Source organism: Pelophylax lessonae (assembly GCF_965119305.1).
Source record: "Pelophylax lessonae genome assembly, chromosome: 7".
NCBI classification, from domain to species: domain Eukaryota; kingdom Metazoa; phylum Chordata; class Amphibia; order Anura; family Ranidae; genus Pelophylax; species Pelophylax lessonae.
Window position 1 is genome coordinate 191,629,550 of NC_138774.1, and position 24,609 is coordinate 191,654,158.

General features: G+C 46.6%; 1 protein-coding gene across 2 annotated transcripts in view; it reads right to left on the reverse strand.

Annotated features, from left to right (window-relative positions):
• Positions 1–24,609, reverse strand: part of CAMSAP1 (calmodulin regulated spectrin associated protein 1) — a 158,309-nt gene that overhangs the window by 18,567 nt on the left and 115,133 nt on the right. For both annotated transcript variants that reach the window (XM_082262891.1, XM_082262890.1), the window contains 7 exons: positions 19,041–19,132; positions 17,126–17,210; positions 3,049–5,407; positions 2,130–2,266; positions 1,672–1,886; positions 1,353–1,455; positions 97–212 (listed from right to left, as the gene is read on the reverse strand). In XM_082262891.1, the coding sequence (XP_082119017.1) occupies positions 97–212; positions 1,353–1,455; positions 1,672–1,886; positions 2,130–2,266; positions 3,049–5,407; positions 17,126–17,210; positions 19,041–19,132 (3,107 nt within the window). The remainder of the gene's footprint in view (positions 1–96; positions 213–1,352; positions 1,456–1,671; positions 1,887–2,129; positions 2,267–3,048; positions 5,408–17,125; positions 17,211–19,040; positions 19,133–24,609) is intronic.

Consider the following 24,609-nt stretch of genomic DNA (forward strand, 5'->3'; position numbering starts at 1 on the left):
TTGTGAGGAAGAACATGACAACCTGTAACACTTCAAACAGTCAAAAGGGTACAACAAAGCAAACGAATCATGAGAGGGGGAGAAGAGAAAACCTACCTGAATATTCCGCCACTGATGCTATAGATGATGCAGTGGATGCATTCTCCCAATCTCGCTCTGCATTTCTGCTCTGGTGTCTGCTTCCCAATGACAAGGCTTCAACTGAATCCACTCTAAATGAATGGGAAAAATACACAATATGTGACTGAAAAAAATACTGAATGGCATACACATTCACTTATTCATCTGCCTTGATGGCTGAAGAATACAAAGAATGCAATACAAGAAATGCTCACAATTTTAGTGGTGCTTGAATACTGCTGGGAAAAGCTTCTGTATTTCTATTTGAGGAGTGAAACTGTGGAACAGTTTCAATGTGAAGCTCAAGAAACGTCTAAGCATAAACCAGTTTGAAAAGGGGTATATAAAAAATATTTTTCAAGGTATGAGAACTAAGGGGTATGAATTATTATTGTTTATTAACATTGTTAGATTTTTTTTTTTTTTTTTTGTATTATTGTTAGTTTTGTTTGGGTGTGTATATGCATGCATGTATGTATGCATATAGGTGTATGATTGTGTAGTTAAGAGCATTGGTTAAAAGTATAATATATTTTATTAATTGTTGTATGACTTTATAGCGATTGGACATTGAATAGCTTATTACTTATGGAGAAGGGGTGGAATTAGATACGTTTGTACATCTTCCCACTCGTTTTCGGATATGTAAACTAAATAATTGTTTATAGTTTTATTTTTGTCTTCTCTTGCAACTAGTTGTTTTGTGACTGTCTACTACTGAAAGATTACTACCTTTATTTTTTCTGTTTCTTGTATGAAAAACTAAAAAATATTCTGAATTTCTAGGAGGCAGCAAGCATTGCAGTTACTGGTTGTCGCAGTGCTTTTTATAATCCAGACAGACCAACCTGATGGTATAATAAGCAGTCCTGATCACCTGCTCCACTATGTAGCACAGAAATTGGTCAAAGTTTGTTGTGTACGCCACTGTCATGATTGTAGTAGTGTTGGAACAATTCGTGCAAGAATGAGGAGAGATCGATCCTGCCTGTGTTTTTAAGAGACTACTTGCTCACTAAGGATCATTTGATTTATACTAAATTAGGCTTCCAACAACTTTGTCAGTTCCAACACATGTAATCGCCCGTGTAAGGGAGGCATAAGAATGCGTGTTTAATATGAGCATTGTACAGATGGAATTCTGCTGCTGTTGACGGACTTAGGATGTTTTTTTTCCAGAAACAAAAATTAAATTTCTTCCTAGCAAAAGTACAATTAATAGTGAAAAGAACCTGTGTGATGGTGTTCCGCCAGAATGGACACTTTCTGCCTCTGTAGTTGCTCCAGATGCCAATGACAGACTAGACCCGGACTGTGCGCTGCTTAAATTGTCAGCTATAGAAAAACAAGGATATTTCACAATCTATTAGAGAGACATACAGATGCTGGAAAGGCTTCAATTTTTGGGGGCAGGGGGATGATGCAGAAGAGGAGCAATGCAAGCACTTAGAACCTATTCTGTTATCAGGGAGGAAGACCGAACATATAACAAGTGCTGCTATAAGGAGCCAAAAGCTGACAGAACTAAAATTCCATCTACATCACACTTACGTGTAGAGGAATATTTGGTTCCTGAGTCGCTGTAGGATTCCTCTCGATGGACAGATTTTGGACGAGACTTTTTAGGTTTGGGCTTGGGTTTAGGTCGTCCTATCCCTTGCTCCTCCAATATTTGTTGCTGCTTCCGTCGTAGATACTCCTGTTTGATGAGTTCCCTTCTGGCTTTCTCCTCATCCTTTCGTATCCGCTCTTCCTCAGCTTTTCGCCTTTAAATGCAAAGAAACTATGATCATCAGCGTAGCGCACCTTTTGCTGGATTGTGACAATAGAGACAACCAAGCAGAAGAGTTTATTTTTGTTTTATCAGCTCTGCTCTTTGCACTGCTCACTAGATAACCTCACAAAATTGCTAAATGTGATAAACCCAACTAACCCCTGAAGCTATATTGAGAGCCTTACTGGTGGGACAATATATTCATTACATTTGTAATTGTTCTATGCATATTTACCGGGCTTCATCTCTCTTTAGTTCGACTTCGGCCTCCAGCTGCAGTTTCCTGAGACGAGCCTCTTCTGCCTTCTTCTGCTGCTTCAGCAGAAAGGCAGCCCGCTTCTTGGCCAGCTCATCCTCTGCTTTCTGTTCATCCTAGAAGTGATAAGGCAAACCTTGGTGGTCAGTTATAAAATACAGAATTTATTGTAGCATCATATTTATATACCTCTGACACATTTCAAAATGTGGTACACAAACACTGGAGTCACTCAAATCAGTGAATACACTTTAATCTCCCCACCACACACTATCTTTTAAACATTGCTAAAATATTCTACAGCCGTTTACAAGGAACAGTGAAGCACTCGCATTAGTATCTACCCCAGAAAAGCTTATCCCTTGTCCCTACCATAATCACACACAAAGCTGTGGCATGTTGTATAAGCCTTTTGCCCACACACCAGATTTGGTGGATAGAATCAGTCTCTCTGAAGAACTGGTGGTGGCGGGGGGTGCGGCTCACAGTTGCCAAAAATCACTAAATCCTGGTACACACTAACAGTTCAAAAGAGCAGGCTGAACGAAAAAAAACTGAAGTGCCCGGGAGGAGATCCTGTACTGACTATCCGATGCTAGAACAGCGATCTCCCCCGCTGAGCTACTGTGTTCTGACATGGGGGACCGGGAACCCCCCATGCCAGAACACACCGGTCAGGGTTCTCAGCCATTGGATGAGAACGCTGACCGGGTTTCGGTAATGCCCCTTCGATCAGATGCCGTAGACAGGGGACAAATATCAGCCGGGTATCTATTGAACCGGCCGATGCTGCCTGATAAATGGCTCATGTGTACTTCGCTTTAAGACATGAGTATGTCAGTCTGGAGGAAACTAGGTCAGCTGTGATTTCATGCAAATAATAAAAACTAGGACTTACTTTGAAGAAAAACCCAACTCCAGATTTCTGATCTTCACCAATAGCATCTGTGGACTTCTCTGGATTATCTATCACTTCCTCTTCATCAGGATCTTTAAGCTCCGAAAGATCAACCTCAATCAGACTAGACTTGTTCTTGAGCCGATCATCCACAGGAACGTTCTCTTTGCCAGAACTCTCCGAGGAGCCTACGCAAGCCGCCCGCAAATTGTTGACAACATCCTTATGTGCCTGGTCTGCTATAATATTGGCATCTTTGGAGGAGGAAAGAACAAATGTCCTCTGGTTGTTTTCCTCATATAGTCGGAAGCCACCTGTGTGTCCTTCACTTTGTTCTGCACTTTTATCTGATAAATCAGCTGTAGGATTTATGGGCGATTTCAGAGCTGGAACTGATTTTAAATGAGGTAACGTCTCTATGCTTTGTGTTGGGGTTATAACACGGGAAGAGTTTTGCATTTTTTCTTTAGACATTTTATGTTCAGAGGCCCGGGAAGAGCGCGGAGTTCGACCCTGACCAAACCGATTTTTACGAAATCCAGTGCCAGTTCCCGGTGGAGACAGAGGCTCTACAAAGTGAACAGGTGGGTTTAATTTGAGGTCCTGGCTATTAGTCTTGAGGGCTGGGAGCACAGAGGCCGGGGCTTTCATGAGCAGTTCTTGCTGTTGAGATATTTTTAGTATTGCCTGTTGTAGGGTGCTAATGGTCTCATTCAACTTTTCAATGGAGAGGTTACACTCATTCACATCAATTTCAGAATCAGCATCCTCGGGACTTGCATCAGCTACCACATTGCACACTTCACCTTCATCCAAATCAAGATCTTTCGGCTTCTGTTCTAAAAATTCTTGAACCTTTGGCTGCTTAGTAACTTCACTTGGGAAGTCCACTTTTTCAAGGACTTGTTCAACTTTAGAGGTGATGGTCACCGTATCTGCCTCAGTTTGCTTGGTGAAGTCCTTTAATGGATGTTCTGGCCTTAACGGATGAGAGGGCCCTTCATGCTTGCTCTTTTTCACAACATGCAAGAATGCTGCCTTCCCCAATTTTAACCGCTGACGGGCTGACAACGACTCCATCTTTTTCTTCTGAGCTTCGATCGCTCTCCTCTTCTCCTCCAGCTGCATGTGAAGTTGTACAAGTTCAGAAGCTAAGACATTAGTGTGGTCTTTGCTTTGTCCACCAGGACTCTGCTCCCTGCGCTGCTTCCAGGTGGTCAGTGGAGGGGGGCAGCATTCAGAACCATCAGGGGTGGTTTTCTGTGAACTGCTTGTACTAGATTTTGTTTCATAGCTATTAAGTCTTTGAAACTTTCTCTCTGCAAAACTAGTCATTCGCACACTCCCGCTAGCCAAAGAGACACTGCTGACCTGGGAAATGGTGCTTAAACAGGGACTCGAGCGTCCACTGGCATCATCTTTGTCATCATTTTCCTTTACTTTCATGTCCTCCTGCAGCTTAGCGGACTCTTCTTCACCAATGTATTTGCATACCGGATGAGGAGGAATAAGTTCTTGGTCACATTCCTCTTCTAGATCGAGATTGTCAGAGTCAGAGTCTTGCCTTGATAACGTCCGTGTGCTTTCAGGATCTTTGACTTTATCTAGCGAGAGAGGTGTCATTTTTTCTTCATCAACCATGTCTGACTTCGAATCATGAAGAAAAAATCCACTGCCAGGCTGAACTGATGGATCGATGCTACTGGTGGCAAGGGGTCGAAAAGAGCCAGTACCACTTTCCATTGATGCCTGTAAAGGTTCTATCCTAGGACTCTCTGTGGCTGGAAATTCTGAACTACAGAAAGGGGAATAAGTTCTATTCAAATCATGTGCAGTGTGATTAGTAGTAATTTTCTTTCGGGGGAAAGACTGAGTAGTACCTTCATTTTCACGTCTATGAACAAATCCCTTAGGCTTGCTTTCACCGTATTCTTCCCTTTTATGGACAATTTGCTTTTCTTTTGCCTTTTTAAGGACTGCGGGCATTAGGGGTTCTAAGAAGAAGCTATCCATTTTTTCTTCATCTGGTTGTGGCCTCCTTGGAGACCTTGCTGTTGCCTGCTGGCTTGAGGCACGGGAGGAAATGCTCTGCAATTCAAGGTCTCCTTGACTGGAGGCTCCACCTGATCTAATATATGCAACAAGTTCTTCCTCCTCATCCTCTATGTCTACATGTCCTAAAAGACTCCTTGAACTTAAAGGTGCAGATGAATTAGGCAGCTGGTGTTTAGGAGTGGCATTTATGATGTTTGAAGCCAGGCTGTCCTTGCTGATAGATCTAGCAAGGCTAATACTGTCTCCGGAAGTCGCATCAACATCATCGGCACAGTGAAGGGCAAACGGTGGCTGTGAGAGGGGCCTGCGAACAACAAAAATTAACACTGACTATCAAGCTAAAATTCTTGTTATATTTGACTGAAATTCAAAGCATACATTTTTGATATACTCAATAAAGGGTCAGTGTTCCCAATACTGTTATCATGGATAAAGACAAATAATACTGGCTTTAATTATCCACAGGCATCTCTTAGACAATCAGAGGGAATCTTCTAGTTGGCTACCTTGGGCATATAAACAAAAAATCTAACAGGAAGAACAGGCACGCTTGTGTAATGTACTCAGAAGATGGGTAGAAAATTCAAATGCCGGCATAAGCTTAATACAAAAGGTCCTTGAATCAAGCTGGAATGTTTTTTAAACTTCTGGCATATGGACGAAACAAGATTTGAGTGGAGTAAAGCATTAAAGGATAAGTTCACCTTTGGGAACACGTTACATGCGCCAGCTGATTTTAGGGTGGAACATGTAACATGTTCCAGCTCCAGCAGCCTCTCCCTGATCCCCATTCTAATTGTGACAGTGGGCCAGTGATCTTCTTCCTGCACCTGCTGTCACAATTTGAAAAGAAGAGAGAAGAGTTCCTTGAAATAATGAACTACGAGGAGTACCGACAGCCTTTGTGGCTGACAGCTTGTAGTTCTCAATGAACTACCAGGGTGCTGGCGAGTGGTAATTCATTGTTTTTTCCTGTCATTCAGTAACTGCCTGCCCATACCTCTACACAGACAGTCTGCAGGTGCCTGAGATTAGACCCGTGATCTGCTGATCGCAGGTGCAATGCTTTACAGGCTCCTAAAATAAAATAAAAAAATAAATGCATTTATTATATTTTTTAGAAAGGTGAACTTAATCTTTAAAATGAAATCTGCACATAAATACAGGATCTGCAATTCCTGGATTTCTACTAAAAATGCTTGCTGAATGTCTATGTCTAATACCCTAAGTCACTGACAATGAGCAAGTATGCATCCTGTGACACCAGAACTATGTAATGTAATGTATGTAATGTTACATAACTATCCAAGAACTGATCTGCATTCCTTTGTTTCAACATGTGACCCAGAAAGCATTAAAGTGGGAGTCAACTCCCATCAGAGCTGCACGATTCTTAATAAAATGAGAATCACAATTTTTTTGCTTAGAATAAAGATCACAATTCTCGGCATAACATTATCTTTCACATTATATAAAAAAATTGGGCTAACTTTACGGTTTCAATTTTTTTTTTCCCAGTTCTGGACCTGAAGGATTTGCCCCCTTAATGACCAGGCCATTTCTCTCAATTCAGCACTGCGTTACTTTAACCCTTTGCCGACCACACGCCGCCTATTTACTGCAGCAGCGTGGCTCTCCCAGGCAAACCGACATAGGTCTACATCGGCCGCGCGCCTGCAGCTAGGGGGCCAGCGCACGCCGCTGCGCTCCCGCTTGTCAACGGGGAAGCCGATGCACGGGGCAGGCGGCTCCGACTGGCGCCTGACACCCGCGATCGCTCCCCGCTGAGAGAGAAGAACGGTCAGCTGTTGTAAACACAGCTGACCATTCTTCTCCCTGGAATGATCACAGAGCCCTTGGGATCCTTCTATATAGGATCACAGATCTCTATGGTCATTCCACAAGCAAAGCCCCCCCAGTTAGAAACACGCCCCTAGGTACACATTTAACCCCTTGATCACCCACACTGTTAACCCCTTCCCTGCCAGTGTCATTAGTACAGTGACAGTGCATATTTTTAGCACTGATTACTGTAGTAATGTTACTGGTCCCCCAAAAAGTGTCGAAAATGTCAGTAAGGGGTCTTATCTGTCCACCGCAATGTTGCAGTCCCGCAAAAAAAAAAAAAAAAAAAAATCGCAGATCGCCATTACGAGTTAAAAAAAAAAAATAAAATAAAAATGACATAAATCTTTCCCGTAGTTAGTAGACACGATAACGTTTGCGCAAACCAATCAAAATAACGGAATTTTTGTAAAATCTTACCGTAAAATTCCTTTCTCTGAGTCCTCCGACAGTCGCCGCCACTTCATAATCTTCACTAATGGGGGTAATTGACCTTTTCTCCGCAGGAGTAGCTAGGCAACAAGATTTGTTAATATCAAAGCTTTTAGCATATCACACCCCTAGGGGGTGGTCCCCTCCGTCAATACCTCCCTGCTTCCAGCATTCTCAACTCAGTTTCAGTAGTATAGCACATAAACAAACCCCAAAAGAGGGGCGGGGGCGGCGACTGTCTGAGGACTCAGAGAAAGGAATTTTACGGTAAGATTTTACAAAAATTCAGTTTTCTCTTACGTCCTCCGACAGTCGCCGCCACTTCATAATCTTCACTAATGGGGACGTCCCAAAGCAGTGTAGACATGAGGGGTGGGAAAAAACACAGCCGCGCATAAAGCAACGCAGTACCCACATCAGAGAAAGGAACCTTACCAAAGTAAGAGAACCAACCTAGCAACAGGAAAACGTGCTCAACAGGAGCAACAACCCAGGAAGAACAAGTAACCCAGGGGTAAAAACAACCCAACAGCCAAGGGCCCAAACAAGGGACCCTAAGGCACAGCCGCACTAAGAACTTTACGGCCAAAGGAAGCATCTGCCGATGCCGGAACATCCACTTTGTAAAATTTTGAGAAGGTGTGAACGGACGACCAAGTCGCCGCCTTACACACCTGGGCCACAGAAGCCTGATGACGATAAGCCCAAGACGTACTCAGAGATCTGGTAGAGTGCGCCTTCACAGGGAAAGGAGGAACCTTCCCCCTCAAAGCATAGGCTTGCACAATCGTCTGTCTGACCCATTTGGCGATGGTAGCAGCCGACGCCGCCATGCCCTTCCGAGGTCCCTCTGGAAGGACGAATAGGGAATCTGACTTGCGAAAGGACTTAGTCGATGACAGGTAAACCCTGATCGCCCGAACAACATCCAAGGCATGCAAAGCCACCTCCTTCGGATGCTTAGGCTTCGCGCAAAGCGAAGGCAAGACAATGTCCTCATTCAGGTGAAACTCCGAATCCTTTTCGGAAGAAAAGATGGATTAGGTCGCAAGACCACCTTATCCAAATGAATCACCAAGTAGGGAGAGCTGCAGGACAAAGCCGCCAGCTCCGACACCCTGCGAGCCGAAGTGATCGCCACCAAAAAGGCAACCTTTTTGGACAGCAGAGACAACGAGATCTCCCTGATCTTTTCAAAGGGAGCCTGTTGTAACACGGACAGAACCAAGTTCAAGTCCCATGGAGGCAAAGGTTCCCTCCTAGGAGGGGCCAAATGTCGCACCCCCTGAACAAAGGTGCTAATCAATGAATTAGACGCCACTGGGCGCTGAAAAAGAACGGCCAGCGCAGAAATCTGACCCTTAATCGTGGCCAGCGCCAAACGCTGGTCCACTCCAGTTTGGAGGAAAGCCAACACTCTCGACACCAAGTATGAGCGAGGGGAATACCCCCTGGACTCACACCAGGCAAAGTACGCTTTCCAAGTACGGTAGTAAATTTTTCCCGAAGAGGCATTTCTAGCCTTGATCAAAGTGGGAATGACCTCAGGGGAGAGACCCCTATCCTTCAGGACCTGGCTTTCAACAGCCAGGCCGTTAAAGCCAGCGACTGTAAAGCAGGATGGAATATCGGCCCTTGAGACAGAAGGTCGTCCCGAAGCGGTAGACGCCACGGAGTGTCGACTGCCAGATTTACGAGGTCTGCGTACCAAGACCGGCAAGGCCAGTCCGGTGCCACCAGAATCACCGCGTGCGGTTCCGAGGCCAATCTGCGAATCAGCCTGGACAGCAGCTGAATCGGTGGAAAGGCATACAGACGATACTGATGCCAGGGCGTCACTAACGCGTCTGAGGCGTCTGCCCGAGGATCGCGAGTCCTTGCCACGAACCTTTCCACCTTGTTGTTCAGACGAGACGCGAACAGGTCCACATCCGGAAGACCCCACTTCGCGCACAACATCTGGAAGACATCCGGGTGAAGGGACCATTCCCCCTGGTCCAGGGTCTGGCGACTCAGATAGTCCGCCTGCCAGTTCTCCACCCCCAGAATGTGTACAGCCGTTATCGCCGGGACGTGCGTCTCGGCCCACGACAGAATGCTGTTTACTTCCCGAGCAGCACGGGCACTCCTGGTGCCCCCTTGATGGTTGATGTAGGCCACCGCTGTGGCATTGTCCGTCTGAACCCGAACCGGACGGCTCTGAAGCCGTTCCGACCAATGCAGAAGGCAAAGTTTTATCGCTCGCAATTCCAGAATGTTGATCGGAAGGGAGGATTCCTCCTCCGACCAAGTTCCCTGGGCGGACAGAACGCCCAGAACACCACCCCAGCCCGACAGGCTGGCATCCGGGGTGATCACCGTCCACGACAAGAGACGAAAGGACTTGCCCCCCCGACACCTGGAGCCACCACAAAAGACCCCTTCGGGTGTGGCGGCTCAACGAAAGCTGCCGATCCATAGATTGTGGACGCCCGTCCCACTTGGCCAAGATCTCCGCCTGAAGACCCCGCGTGTGAAACTGGGCGAAGGGAATCGCCTCGAAAGCCGAGACCATTAGACCAAGACATCTCATACATGTCCGGAGGGACGAGCACTGAGTGTCCCTGAGGGACCTGACCTCGTCCTGAAGTCTCCGGAGCTTGTCTTCCGGCAGGAAGACCTTCGCTTGAGCAGAGTCCAGAATCATCCCCAGGTAGGGAAGACGAACCGACGGACACAACGTTGATTTTGGAAAATTTATCGTCCAACCAAACTCCTGCAGAGTCTGCATCATGGTGGACAGGTCGTTCACCAGGCCCTGACTGGTCGCAGACCGCAGCAAGATATCGTCCAGATATACCAAGACAGAGACGCCCTGGGCTCTCAATAAAGCCAGGACCGGCGCAAGCACCTTGGTGAAAACCCGCAGAGCCGAAGCGAGACCGAAGGGTAACGCCACGAATTGGTAATGATCCTCCGCAATGGCGAATCGAAGGTACCTCTGGTGACTCTCGAAAATGGGGATGTGAAGGTACGCATCCTTCAGATCGATGGAGGCCATGAATTCCACTGAGCGCAGGGATTCCATGTGGAACTTGCGAACCCGCACAAAGCGGTTCAGAGCTTTCAAGTCCAGAATCGGACGCACTATGCCCTCCTTTCTGGGAACAGTGAACAGATTGGAGTAGAACCCCCGAAATCTGTCCCGATGAGGCACCGGAACCACCACTCCCTGGGCCCGCAGATCCCGCACCGCCAGGTGCAGATCCTGCAAACGCTGAGACAGCTGAAGATTTGAGGGGAAAAATCTGCTCGCCGGGCCGAGAGAGAAACTCGATCTTGTATCCAGATCGAACGATTTCCTGAACCCACCTGTCCCGAATGCGGGCCAGCCAGGGTTGAAGAAAACCGAGCAAACGCCCCCCCCCACCCCAGAACCGGGTGAGGGCGCCCCTTCAGGCCGAATTGGTATGGGCAGCGGACCCGGACTGACCGGACTTCTGCTTACCTGCCCACGGCTTCTTCTGGGAGCCTTGGCCCTTGAAGGGCTTGCCCTTGTATTGCGACCGAAAGGCACGAAAGGACCCCTGAGAGGGCCTAAACGAGGTATTCTTCTTACCGCGAACAAACTTATTCTTGTGAGTTTGGGGTAAGAGAGTGCTCTTACCCCCGGAAATTCCCTTTATCAGAGAATCCAAAGACTCGCCAAAAAGGCGAGATCCCGCGTAGGGAAGATTAGCTAGAGTCTTGCGAGAAGATTGGTCAACCGACCAACATTTCAGCCATATCAGGCGACGGTTCAACACCGCTACACTGGAGAGGCGTGCAGCCAAAGGGACTAAATCCAAGTCCGCATCGCACAAATACATGACACCCTGATGAATTTGATCTACCATAGCCAACGTGGTCGGCGGAGCAGAGTCAGCCACCAGGGTGCGCCTGAGCACCTGCGTCCAATCCGCAATAGCTTTGGCTGCCATAATGGAAGCAAAAATAGGCTTCAGCATAGAACCAGCAACCGTATAAGTATGACGGGCCAGAGACTCCAATCTCCAGTCCGTATGGTCCCGGAACACCAGGGTATCCTCAGCAGGAATCGCAGTGGATTTATTCAAAACTGCCACCGCGTGATCCACTTGAGGCGGCACACACCAACGCTCATCAGTGGTGGGGGTAAACGGATAACGCAGCTTGAACTTACTTGGCACAGTAAAAGGCTTCTTTAAATTGCGCCATTGCTCATCAACAGCGCACTGAAATTCCGCAGGGCAGGGAAAAACCTGCGCGGATTTGCGTTTGTCCATAAGAGGACATCAAAGCAGGAGGACATGGTTCATCCTGCAGATGCAGTGTTTCCTTGATAGAAGTAATCAGCTCATCCATGAGTGCAAGCTCTTCAGGCGAGCCAGGGGGAGAAGTATCAACTCCTTCTACCTCAGCCTCCCCCTCAGACCCCACAAGGTCCAGAGATGAACGAGACCCTGAGAAGGGCACTCCAGCCATAGCAGCCCCATCGCCCTCTGAATCAGAGGAAATAGATAATCTGGGCCGTTTTGCGGATCGATCAGCCATTAGCATCTGCACCTGAGAAGCCAAGGTTGCTACAACAGCAGCCAGATCAGCCCCTTCGGGGGATGCAGCAGCCCCTTGGCCCCCCACCAGGGTGGGAGGAAACTTGCAATCCTGAGAATCCATGCCCCAGTATCTACTGAAATAAAGGACTGCCCCTTTAAGACCGTGGCGAGCGCAGCCCACCTCACACTACTGTATGTACCGACCCCCGCAGGGATGAGGAGCACTGAGCAAGGAAATACAGGATAAGGAAGGTAAAAACCTGGAGAGACCACACAGGCTGCTGCCACCGATCGCTGTTCCAGAGCAAAAGGAAATAATGCAATGACTGACCGCCCTATATAGCCTATGAGGCTTCACAAACATGGCCGCTTGGCTGAGGGAATCAAGGCAATAACAAAATGGCGCCGACATGTGCTCGCAGGAGCGATCGCCGCCAAAATGGCGGCGTTTGGCGCCAAAACCCCGCGCTGTACCACACAGGGCCGGTCACCACAGTTTGCCGAGAAAAATGGCGGGCCGCATTAGCGGTCACCGCACAACATGTCTGAGCCCAGTCTGCCCCATACATCACACACAGCAGAGCGGGAGAGCCCCCCCCCCCCCCCCCCCCGCAGCCCACAGAAAGGCAGCTAATCCACACAGGAATCTGACAGGGAGCTCAGCACTTACACAGACATGCAGGGTCACACAGTCACAGACTGACATCCAAACAGACAGGTCCCCACATAGAAAATTACTTACCAGTCCGGATGGCGTGGGGAGCCCTCTCTAGCGACCAAACCGCTGTACTGAGGACAGGGAGTGTCGCAGCCAGGACGCAGTGGACTGCGGTGCGAAACCGCAAATGGCGTCCGGTGAGGTAGCCACCTCACAGGCAGCATCCCTGCAGCGAACAGGGATGGGTCGTTCAATATGCCAGGAAAACTTGAGCTGAACGCTCGATGGCAGGCTGGGGAAACCCCTGGCTCACAGCCCTGGGGTCCAGGGCGGCCAGACCGAGACCCAGCTCCACATGATCATCTTCATCTGAAGAAAACTAAACTAATGCTGAGAAAAAAACAGCTAAGTAAAAGAAAGAGAAAAATACTTGAAATAAAATCAAAAAGAGGATAGAAGGCTGAGACTGAAAGACCCAGCACAGGAACAGCCAGCTACTCCTAAGCTAGGCAATTGAAAACTGAGTTGAGAATGCTGGAAGCAGGGAGGTATTGACTGAGGGGACCACCCCCTAGGGGTGTGATATGCTAAAAGCTTTGATATTAACAAATCTTGTTGCCTAGCTACTCCTGCGGAGCAAAGGTCAATTACCCCCATTAGTGAAGATTATGAAGTGGCGGCGACTGTCGGAGGACGTAAGAGAAACGCTTATTGCGTTTTTTTTTTTTTTACCAAAAATATGTAGCAGAAAACAAATTAGCCTACAATAAAAAAATTTGATTTTAAATTTTTTATTTTTTTTGGGAATGTTATATAGCAGAATGTGAAAAATATTTTTCTTTCAGAATTGTCGCTTTTTTAGCGCAAAAAATTTAAAATTGCACAAGTGATCAAATACCACCAAAAGAAAGCTCTATTTGTTCGAAAAAGGACATCAATTTTATTTAGGTACAGCTTTTCATGTGCAATTGTCTCTTAAAATAATGCAGTGCTGAATCGCAAAATATGGCCTGGTCATTAAGGGGGCAAATCCTTCCGGTCCAGTAGTGGCTAATGGAAAATAGCACTATCGTGCGACGCTAAACCTAAATAAAATTGATATCTCTTTTTTCCCCACAAATATAGCTTTCTTTTGGTGGTATTTGATCACCTGTGCGATTTTTATTTTTTGCGCTATAAGAAAAAAAATAAAGCGACATTTTTGAAAAAAAATAAATATTTTTCACATTCTGCTATATAACATTCCCAAAAAAAAAAAATTTAAAATCAAAAGGTTTCATCCTTTTAGGCCAATTTGTATTTTGCTACATATTTTTTAGTAAAAAAAAAAAAAATTGCGCAAAAGTTAAATCGCGTCTACAAACTAGGGGAAAGATTTATGTAATTTTTATTTTTTTTTACTAAAAATGGCGGCGATGTGCGATTTTTAGCGGGACTGTGACATCACAGCAGACAAATCGGACTTGACATTTTTTAAACTTTTGGGGGGGGACCAGTAACATTGCTACAGTAATCAGTGCTAAAAATAAGCACTGTTACTGTAATAATGACATTGGCAGGGAAGGGGTTAACCTAGGGGTGATCAAAGGGTTAGGTGTGAGCCTAGGGGAGGGTTTTCTAACTGTATGGGGGATGGGCTTGTGAAATTACCAAAAAGACCTGTGATCCTATATCAGGGGTGGGGAACCTTTTTTCTGCTAAGGGCCATTTGGATATTTATAACATCATTCGGGGGCCATACAAAATTATCAACTTAAAAATTAGCCTGTTATATTTGGTCAAACATTTAATTAATTCACCCCTAATGTGATGGCTGGAACGGTTTCTTTTTGGTGAGGTGTGCTATTCCCAACTGGTTTTCCAGGTTTGCGTCGGTCAGTCTGGTGCGCAGTCGACTCTTTGTGGTGGTAAGTTTTGAAAAGAACTGCTGGTGGGCACTGCTGGTTGAAACTGCTGGTGGGTACAGCTGGCTGGTACTGCTGGCTCCGGCTGGCATTGCTCAGACTGGTACTGCTGGCGGGAAATGCTGGCGTGAGACTCAGGAGCGGCGCCGCGCTGGAGGAAGATAGATGCATTGCTTCCTGTATTGGTCACAGGTGGAGTGCATTTGAAATCACTCTGCCTGTGACTCAGACTGTCAGGACCGAGCCCGAACTCTACAGGAAATATCGGGTCCATTCTAACATCTCAGCTGAGAGACACAGACTCAGCGGCAGCCTGGGGGGCCGGATCAAATGATTTTGCAGGCCGCATACGGCCCTTAAGCCATAGGTTCCCCACCCTTGTCCTATATAGAAGGATCACAGGTGCTCTGATCATTTCAGAGAGAAGAACGGTCAGCTGTGTTTACAACAGCTGACCGTCCCCTCTCAGAGGTGAGTGAGTGATTGCAGGTGCCCAGCAGCAAATCGTGGCTACCGGCCCCGTTCATCGGCATTCCCGTTGCCTAGTGGGGGCGGGAGCTCACACCCACCCCAGCACCACGTGCACGACCGACGTAGGGCTTTGTCAGTTTGCCCAGGAGAGGCCGCCTGCCACAGTAAATCTGCGGTGGGCGGTCCTAATGTGGTTAATTCACTGAAGTATATTTTTTCCCAAATACAGTGACGTAAAATATTGCAATGGTCACCATTTTATTCTCCAGGGTCTCTGCTAAAAATATATATATACACACACACACACACACACACACACACACACACACACACATTATATACATACACATATAATGTTTGGGGGTTTTAAGTAATTTTCCAGCAAAAACTACTGATTTTTACTTGTAAGCAACAAATGTCAGAAAAAGGCTAATGCTGGCCATACACTATACGAAATCTGCCGAAATTCGGTCATCTGGACAGTTCGTTCGTTTTTCGGCCAGTTAATGGCCACAAATTGGTAACCGGTAGTGACGTTTTGAGGCAAAAAAACCCCGAAAGGACATGTTTGGAAAATTTTCTCCCTAACGAACGATAAATTGAAAGGTAAATGTGTTTCTCGTCCAAATAGTTTGTACTAGGTATATGTAAAAAACAAAATACTGATTCATTTATGTCCATTGAACGATTAGCCATTACATGATGGCACTATAGTTTGCTCACACGGCCGAGTGTTCATTTTTCGAAAAGGAGTTCAAACCATTTTTCGTATCGTGTATGGCCAGCATTAGTCTTAAAGTGGTTAAACTGCCCTCGTTTACAGACCGAAGTTCATCCCTTGGATCTAAAAGAACCAAATGATACAATGTATTTTATCGCTCAGCGCTGAGCAATGTTGTGATAAATTTCGCCGGCTGCCTTCTTTTTTTTTTTTTTTTCACAGCTGTCAGCAGAGAACGGCTCTGCACTGAATCATGGAAATGCCGGATTAAGATCGTGAGGGGGGGTTGACTAGAGATCACGATTTTTTAACGATTAAATCGAGCAGCTCTAATTCCCATATATGATTTTTTTATTATCTATAGGTAAGCTTAGTATACAAAAAAAAGAATAAGGCTTACCTATAGGTACACAAAATCTCTCCTAAACTTGCACTGTGTAGATATTTACTTTAGATGCAACTGGTGACATTCAGAGCGGCGAATGCGCTCTGAAGGAAAGGCAAACCTGTGCCGTTCCTTCAGAGCCTCGCTGTAAACAGTCTCCTGCGTGTACAGCACGGGAGTGACGTCACTGCCAGCTTGGCCATTCATATCGCCGAAGCCCGCAAACCTGGAAAGTAGACCAGGTGAAGATGGAAGGCTTAGTTTTCAGGTAAGTCTGTCATAATGTGCTGGTATGTGATGCCTACTAGCAAATTATGAGCCCAGGTCTTTATTTTTTTTGTTTTTTAGCGTTTTACTTCCACTTTAAAGTCACTGAATTACAAGGACAGCCAGGCAAATAGCATTTTCAAATGGAGAGCTTAGAAAAGGCAACCTACATACATTAAGGGAAACCGGTTATGAAAGAATCATGCTAACCACTTTTGCAAATGCTAGTCACCTGACTGCAGACCTTTATTCTTTAATAATCTGCATAACCAAACCAGAAAAAGAATTTCAAAACAGGACTTCTACCATCTCTGCCACTTTCCTCAACATACTTATTTAGTAATGAAATCATCAGACCATCATGCATGCCATCAACTAGCATTTTCAGAAAGTCAGCAACGGCAGCCTGGTATGTCTTAAATGACAGGTTTTCTCTAACTGCATGCCTACAAGATGCATAAAAGATAGAAGGCAGGCTGTTAAGGAGGGGTGGGTTTACAACATGCAGCTCTACAGCTAAGAAAGATCCTCAGTGGCTTACAAGAGTATGACTGCTTTTTCCGCTTTTACTAAGAGCAAATGGTCCTACATAGTCTACAGTTAACCCCTTCTAGTTCACGCAGAGGAGATTTTTGCTTTGTCATTCCATTTTAGGTAAAGAAGAATTTCAGACACATGAATACTGCAGAGTGACAACTTTACCAAGGATATTCAAAGGCTTCTGATGGTTGAAGAGCAAATTTCATGAGGGTAACCCAAAGAACATCTGTTATATTGTGGACTTACCTTGGCCTTTTCTCCGCCCATGCCACCACCGATGAACGAGGTGGCACCTCATTCTGTGTCAAAGAATTTGCACGATCTCTGTGACCTATATGAAGAAATACTTTCACAATGAGCTTCTAAGCAATGGACAAGTGGTTATAATTTACATTTACAGAAAAATATTTACTATTTAGCAAAACAATTCAGCCATTAAAGCTTCTGCATGAAGGCTGAAGAGACAGTGCTTTACTTAAGCTGCCGCCCCATTCACATTAACCTCTTGTCTACTAAGGTACATTTATAAAAGTACTGGTATTTTTGTAAGCAGATTATCTTTCATATAAGAGTAATCAGAGTGGGGGTAGATCATTTTTTCTCTCCCCCTCCGGTGGCAATCATGGCAGTTCTTCGACTCAGTTGTTCCTCCAAGAAGACTTGGAGTAGGAAAAGACTCAGCCGTATTTGGATAGTAGTCCCAACCCACCTGAGAAATCCCGCCAGGGAACCATCACTGCACACCACCAATCACAGGCAGCATGTATATGTACATCTGCGGGCTGGGAAATGCCTCACTGCCTATGAATGGCGGTGTGCAGTGAAGGCTTCCTGGCGGGATTGCTCAGGTGGGTTGGGACTATGATCCGAACATGCCTGAGCCCATCCCCAACTGGGAGATTGAGGAACATCTATTGACCAATTTCCTCGACTATGAATGAACCCAGAAATATCACTTCCAGGTTTATGTTCTGTGCTTGATTAGCTGCAGTGCAGTGAAGGGCAGGGAAGACATTGGGTGGGTCTCATAGACCTCTACAGTCTCCAGGAAGAGGACCGGTCATCTGCCCATGCTACTTAATGGGGGGCCTGTTAGCCCTTGTGACAGCAATTAAGCTAAATGAAAAAAAGTGTAAAAAAGAAGGTTTGTAAAAACAAAGAAAAAAAATCGTAAAACAAAAATATAAATTGTAAAAACAAAATAAACAAACAGTATCCTTGTTGCTTTACACATATGTGCACACGGGACATGTAACCGATGTTGTACAACACATGTGGTATTGCCGCAAATGAGAGCAATAATTCTAGGACCAAAATTCATGGTTACGTCTTTATTGATAACTTGTAAAGGCTCTTAAAGGGTCGTCTAAGGACACTTTTGGGTACTGTAGTTTTTCGCCATTTTACGGGCACACCCAATTTTAAGTTTTGACACATTTGGTATCCATTTACTCAATTAAACATTTTTTAATTCCACCAAAATAATACGTACCAAAATTTATTTTAATGTATCCTTTCCTAAAAATGTGTTTGGTAAACAGTTACGCAAATCTCAAGCAACATAAAAAAAATGCAACTGCCACTAACTTATACTACATGGCCTCTACTTCACAAAATATATTTGGGGTTTTAAAGTAATTTTTTTTGCAAAAATGCTGATTTTTAACATGTATGCAAAATTAAAAAAATTGTCATGGTAGACAAATGTTTAAGGAAAATGCATTCATTGTGATAGGGGCTCAGTTACAGTGATAAGGTGGGTAAAAAAGAAAAAGTAGGAGAAAGAAAAAAAAAGGTGGCTATAAAAAGGTAAAGCTCTCTACGTTATACACACAACACTATTAATAATAGTTTAAAGTAATGCATATTGTTTATAAGGTTTCCCATACAGCACCAATAGTAAACTTTTCAGCTCTAAAATATTTGCCAGTCTGCTAGAGAGGCCCCCACGTGCCTCAGCTGAAGAAGCTGCTTCACTCTCAGCTACTCCATGACAGGGCAAGTGGAGGTGAAGCAGATGCACTGACTGGCCCAAGGCTGAACCCACCTTTTGCTGTAGAAGACAACAGGCCAGCAACGGGTCATAGCCTGCTCTAGCAAAAACTGTATGTATTGTGAGAGTTAGAAAAGTCAGATCCAACAATGTAAAGCATATACTTACTAGGACTGTCGTCTGCATGTACAGTCTTCTGCTGCTTCTGTCTTAAGGGCAAAAGTGGATGGGATGGACTGAACGCTGTGCTTCCTTTACCACTACACAGTAATAATTAGAAAACATTAATTACAGGGTTTTTGTACCAACAGAGGAAAACAAGGGGAAGTAATACAATTACTTAATCACAATACAGAGAACCAATGAATCAGGGGTGAAGTTGAAATAAAATCAAAAGAATTACATGATTACAATGGAAATATCTAAATCAGGGGTGTCCAACCTTTTGACCTTCCTGGGCAACATTGAAAGAAGAGCAATAGTCTTGGGCCACATGTAAAATACACAAACAATAAGGATAGCTGATGAGTAGAAAAAGTGATGCAGATCACGACATAGTTATCACTGACAGTGTACCCGAGTGATAAAAATTGGATTTTTGACTTACCGTAAAATCTCTCTGATGTTTGTTGAAGGACACAGCTCCTGATCTTCAACTATTGGGTTATACTGCCTCCTACAGGAGGACGACACTAAGCAGAAAAATAATCTGGCTAAGCCTATGGGCAGTCCTGGGGGTATACTCCCTCTCCCTACAACTCCACAGGGGGGTGGGTGCTGTGTCTGTCTATGAACATCAGAGAAATGGATTTTACGCTAAGTCAAAAATCCAATATTCTCTTTCGTTTATCGACAGACACAGCTCCCGATCTTGATAACTTTTGGGACGTCCCAAAGCAGTGTTAAACACGAGGGGTGGGAACAGAAAAAAGAATTCCCAGGGCTAAACAGTAGCCAACCAGGCAACAGGAGCTCAACCAAAAACTGGAGCCCACCTTTAAAACAAAATACACCTTCAAAGAGGATCCGGTCCTCTAAACAGCAACCTGCAAAACCTTGCAGCCAAACGAAGCAGATAACACATCCACTTTAGAAAACTTTGTGAAAGTGTGCACAATCAGGTGACCGCCTTTCAAACCTGCATCTGATGACGTAAGGCCCAGGAAGCACTAAGCACCCTAGTAGAGTGCGCCTTGACAGGGAAAGGAGGAACCTGACCCCTGATGGAATAGGCCTAAATAACCATCTGTCTGAACCATCTGCAAATGGTCACAGAGGAAGCGGACAACCCTTTCCAAGGCCCATCCGTGAGCACAAATAGTGAGTCTGACTTCCTAAAAGACTCCGTAGCTGCCAAGTACACCTTAATTGCCCAGACCACATCCAAGGCATGCAAGCCAATTTCCTTCAGATGTTTAGGCCTGAAACACAGGGAAGGCAACACAATGTTTTCATTCAAATGAAAATAAGAGACAATGTAAGCAAGGGAATTGCCAAAGATTCTCAAAGGGAGGCTTCTGGAGGACCAAAAGAACCAAATTAAGTTCCCAAGCGGCATCTGAGACCGCACTGGAGGAACCAAACGTCAGACACCCTGAAGAAAGGTACGCACCAGAGAGTGCGTGGCCAAGGTTCGTTGGAAGACTACCAAAGCCCACACCTGGTCCTTGATGGTACTCAAGGATAATTTCTGCTCAACCCCCCTGTTGAAGGCAGGTCGAGATCCGAGTCACCGAGAACGAGCGAGGATGAAGTCTGAGAGCCTCACACCATGCAATGTAACTCTTCTACTTCTAGGAAGATCTACCATCGCACGTGGATTTCCTCGCTTTTAACAGCGTAGGAATCACTGAACCAGATAAACCTCTATCGTCTGCACCTGGCGTTCAACAGCCAAGCCATCAAAGCCAGCGACTATAAAGAAGAATAGAGGACTGGTCCTTGGGACAGCAGATCCTCCCTGAAAGGAAGCCTCCAAGGAACGTCGGCCACCAGCCACACAAGATCGGCGTAACATGCCCAGCGAGGCAAGTCCGGAGCCACTAAGATGACCAGAATTCCCTTCTGCCACGATCCTGCATAGAAGTCTTGGCAGAACCTGAGAGGAGGGAAGGCGTAAATCAGACGATTCTGACCCCACAGGGCCCCCAGCGCGCCTTTTGCGTCTGCCAGAGGATCCTGTGACCAAGCCACAAACCTCTGCACCTTTCTGTTGGGCCGAGACGCCAACAGATCCCCCTCGGGGATGCCCCACTGGAGACATAACTGATGAAACACCTCTGGATGAAGGGACCACTCCCCTTGGTCCAACGCCTGCCAGCTGAAGTAATCCGCTTGCCAGTTTTCCACCCTGGGAATGTGTACAGCGGAGAGGGCTAGAACGAACCGTTCTGCCAACCTTAGAATGCTGGCTACCTCCAGAGCCGCCAGGACACTTCTTGTGCCCCCCTGGTGAGTGACATAAGCCATGGCCGATTGTCCGATTGAATATGCACTGGATATCCCTGAGGACGATCCGTTCAATGGTCCAGACACAGTCTGATCTCTTGGGAGATCCAATACATTAATCCATAGTCTGGACTCTTTCAGTGTCCAGATCCCCCAAGCAGAATGTTTGCCGAGGACGCCTCCCCAGCCGGACACGCTGGCATCCGTGGTGATCCCTGATCCGATACTCCTTTGTTCCCCGGCTCAGTCGGATCTGATTGTCCAGAGACTGAGGAGTCTTGTCCCATTTGGCCAGAATCTCCCTTTGTAGGGACCTCGAATGGAACTGTGCAAACCGAACCACCTCGAAGGTAGACACCATCAGGCCCAGCACCCGCATGCAAGTCCAAAGGGATTATCATCTGCTAGGCAGAAGGAGATAAATTGCAGCTGGCAATTTCTGGGGTTTGTCCAGAGGAAGGTGCACTCTGGCCAAGGCCGACTCCAGAGACAGACCCAGATAGTCCTGCTTTGTTGACGAGACCAGAGCAGACTTCTGAAAAAATACATAATCCAGCCAAACTCCCGCAGCATTCATATGGCGATTTCCAGGTTGTCCACCAAAACATTAAGAGACTCCACTCGCAGAAGGAGGTCATCCAAGTAGCCCAGTACCGCGATACCCTATTGGCGTAACAAAGCTAGCACTGGGGCTAACATTTATGTGAAGACCCAAAGAGCAGAGGCGAGACCAAAGGGCAACGCCACAAACTGATAATGCTCCTCTCTCACGGCAAAGCAGAGGAAGCACTGGAGACCAGCACATATTGGAATGTGAAGGTAAGCATCCTTGATGTCGATAGAGACAAGAAAATCCCACTGACACAGGGATGTCACCGTGCAAATGGATTCCATTCTGAACTTCTACACCCGCACAAAGCAGTACAGCGCCTTGAGGTCCAGGATTGGACGCACCTTGCCTTCCTTCCTGGGAACTGTAAACTGGTTTGAGTAAAAACCCCAAAAAACTTTCTCAAGTCGGAACCGGGACAATCAACCCGTGAAGCAACAGGTCTTGTACAGCCCCAAAACAGACCCTGTAAACGGTCCAGGGACAGGTACAATTGGAAGGAAACAACCTTGCTGGGGGACAAGAGCGAAACTCGATCTTGTAGCCAGACCGAATGACTTTGTGGACCCACTTGTCTTGTACCAGGAAAGTCCACGGGTCCGGGAACCAGCGAAGACGTCCCCCCACTCCCGATACGGGTGGGGGAGCACCTTCATGCTGAAGGAGCCCTGTCTGCTGGTCTGGAGAAGCCCGCTCAGGGCTTGCCAGACCAGGTTCATTTGGATCCTCCAGGAGGAGGTCCTGAAAGGCTACGAGCCCTTGTCAGTCGACCCTGAGGGATGAAAAAAAACTTCTTATAAGCCGAGAAGGAGGGTTCACATCTACGATGACGTACTTTGCCCTTAGCAGCTTGCAGAAGAAAAGGTACTCTTCCCCCTGTGAGACTTTTACGATGTCATCCAGGGTAGCTCCAAACAGGTGATCTCCTTGAAAGGAAAGATCAGTCAGACCAGCATTTTTGAGTCAAAAGACACGCCGAAGGACCACTGCCGACACAGAGAGCTGAGCCACTAGGGGAGCCACATCCAAAGAGGCATCGCAGATAAACTGCAGCCCCTGGACCAGCTGGTCCGCCAGCTCAGCAAAGGCAGGGGGAGCTGTTCTCCTTCCAGGTCATGGAGTAAATGCTTAGCCTACTCAGAGTTTGCCACACTAGGGCAATGGTGAATACCGGCCTCAGTGCTGAACCACCCAGAGTGTACATATAGCAGGCTAAAGCTCCCGCCTTCCTGTCAGCCGGATCCTTAAAGGCCAGGGACTCTTCAACTGGAATCATGGTTGCCTTGTTAAATCTGGAACCCAGAGGGTCCACCACCGGTGGAACAGTCCACTTCTTAAGAAAGGACTCCTCATAGGAGTAACTCCTAGAAAATCATTTGGGGACCCCAAGAAGGCGCTTTGTTCATCCACACTCTATAGCAACAGTTTTTTACCACGAGGCCTCCAGGAACCCAGGAGGGATCCCTAGGCCTCAAGGACAGGCCCAGGCAGGACGAGGGCCCTGGCAGGAGCCCCCACCAGGTACAACCCCCCACTTCCCGCTAGGGCTGAACGATAGTCGATATGATATCAACTATCGTTCTGCGGCCGCAGGCGATATTCATATCGCCGAGGTCACGATATTTTGTAAAGGCAGGGGGAAGGGACTCGGAGGAGAACTCACACATCCATCCCACAGGCTGCAGCCCGCCCCACACGTTCAGTGAGTCTCACTCTCCGCCCTAGTTTTTCAATGGCACATTCAGGGAACCAATCACGCCGTGACCGGTACAAGGGGTGGGCGGAAGGGGCGGATACCCTGTGCGGTACCATTTAAAAGAGGAGGGGGGGCGCAGATGAAGTCCTGGCAAAGTACACTGTCTGTGCGTGTGACTATACACACCATCAGCTTTATATGTGGCTTTATATGTACCGAGTGCGCTCCTGCACTCGGTACAAGCCTGGAACAGCAGAGCCCTTCCCTGTCAGTGGAGAGATACTGACAGGACCTTCACAGTTCACAGCGACGGCTTTGTGTGACGTCACTGAGACGCCGGCCAGAGGCGGGATGGCAGAGGACTGATGCCAGGGCTGAAACCTAGAGGAGGAACCAAGTGTGTATCCCACACACGGGCAGACTGACCATTGGGGCGCTCGGGTATTGCCCATGAGAGGCTCAGTCCGCCCCTCCATAATGGTGGTTTCTGCAGCGCTCGGAGAGGACTTCTGCGCTGGTGGGGATGAGAGAGCAGCGGTAGTTGCAGCAGTAGCCTCTCTGGGCACTTCTTCCCCCGGGAAATTCAACTCAGGGGCGGGGCCACAATCCACATCCCCGCCATGTAGAGTGCACTGCAGAGTGGATAGGTCTTGGAGCTGTTGGCAACCTGTTTGCAGCACAGCAGCAGGTTAGTGTGTGATGGCCAGCCTTCTGCCCAGTAGTTTTTAATATATCGCTCTGCTTTAATCTATGGAGTGTTGATTTCTGTATTCACTGAGTGTATTGATAACTATATATATATATATATATATATATATATATATATCTCCCTAGTTCTTTATTTTCTATCCTAAGCGCGGATCTTTCTAGCTTTTATTTACTGTGAGAAAGACTGTCACTGAATAATCCGATCGATTCCACACTGAGACTGAGTAATTGATTTGAGAGTACCATTATTAGCCCTGACCTGCCCAGTGCCCTGC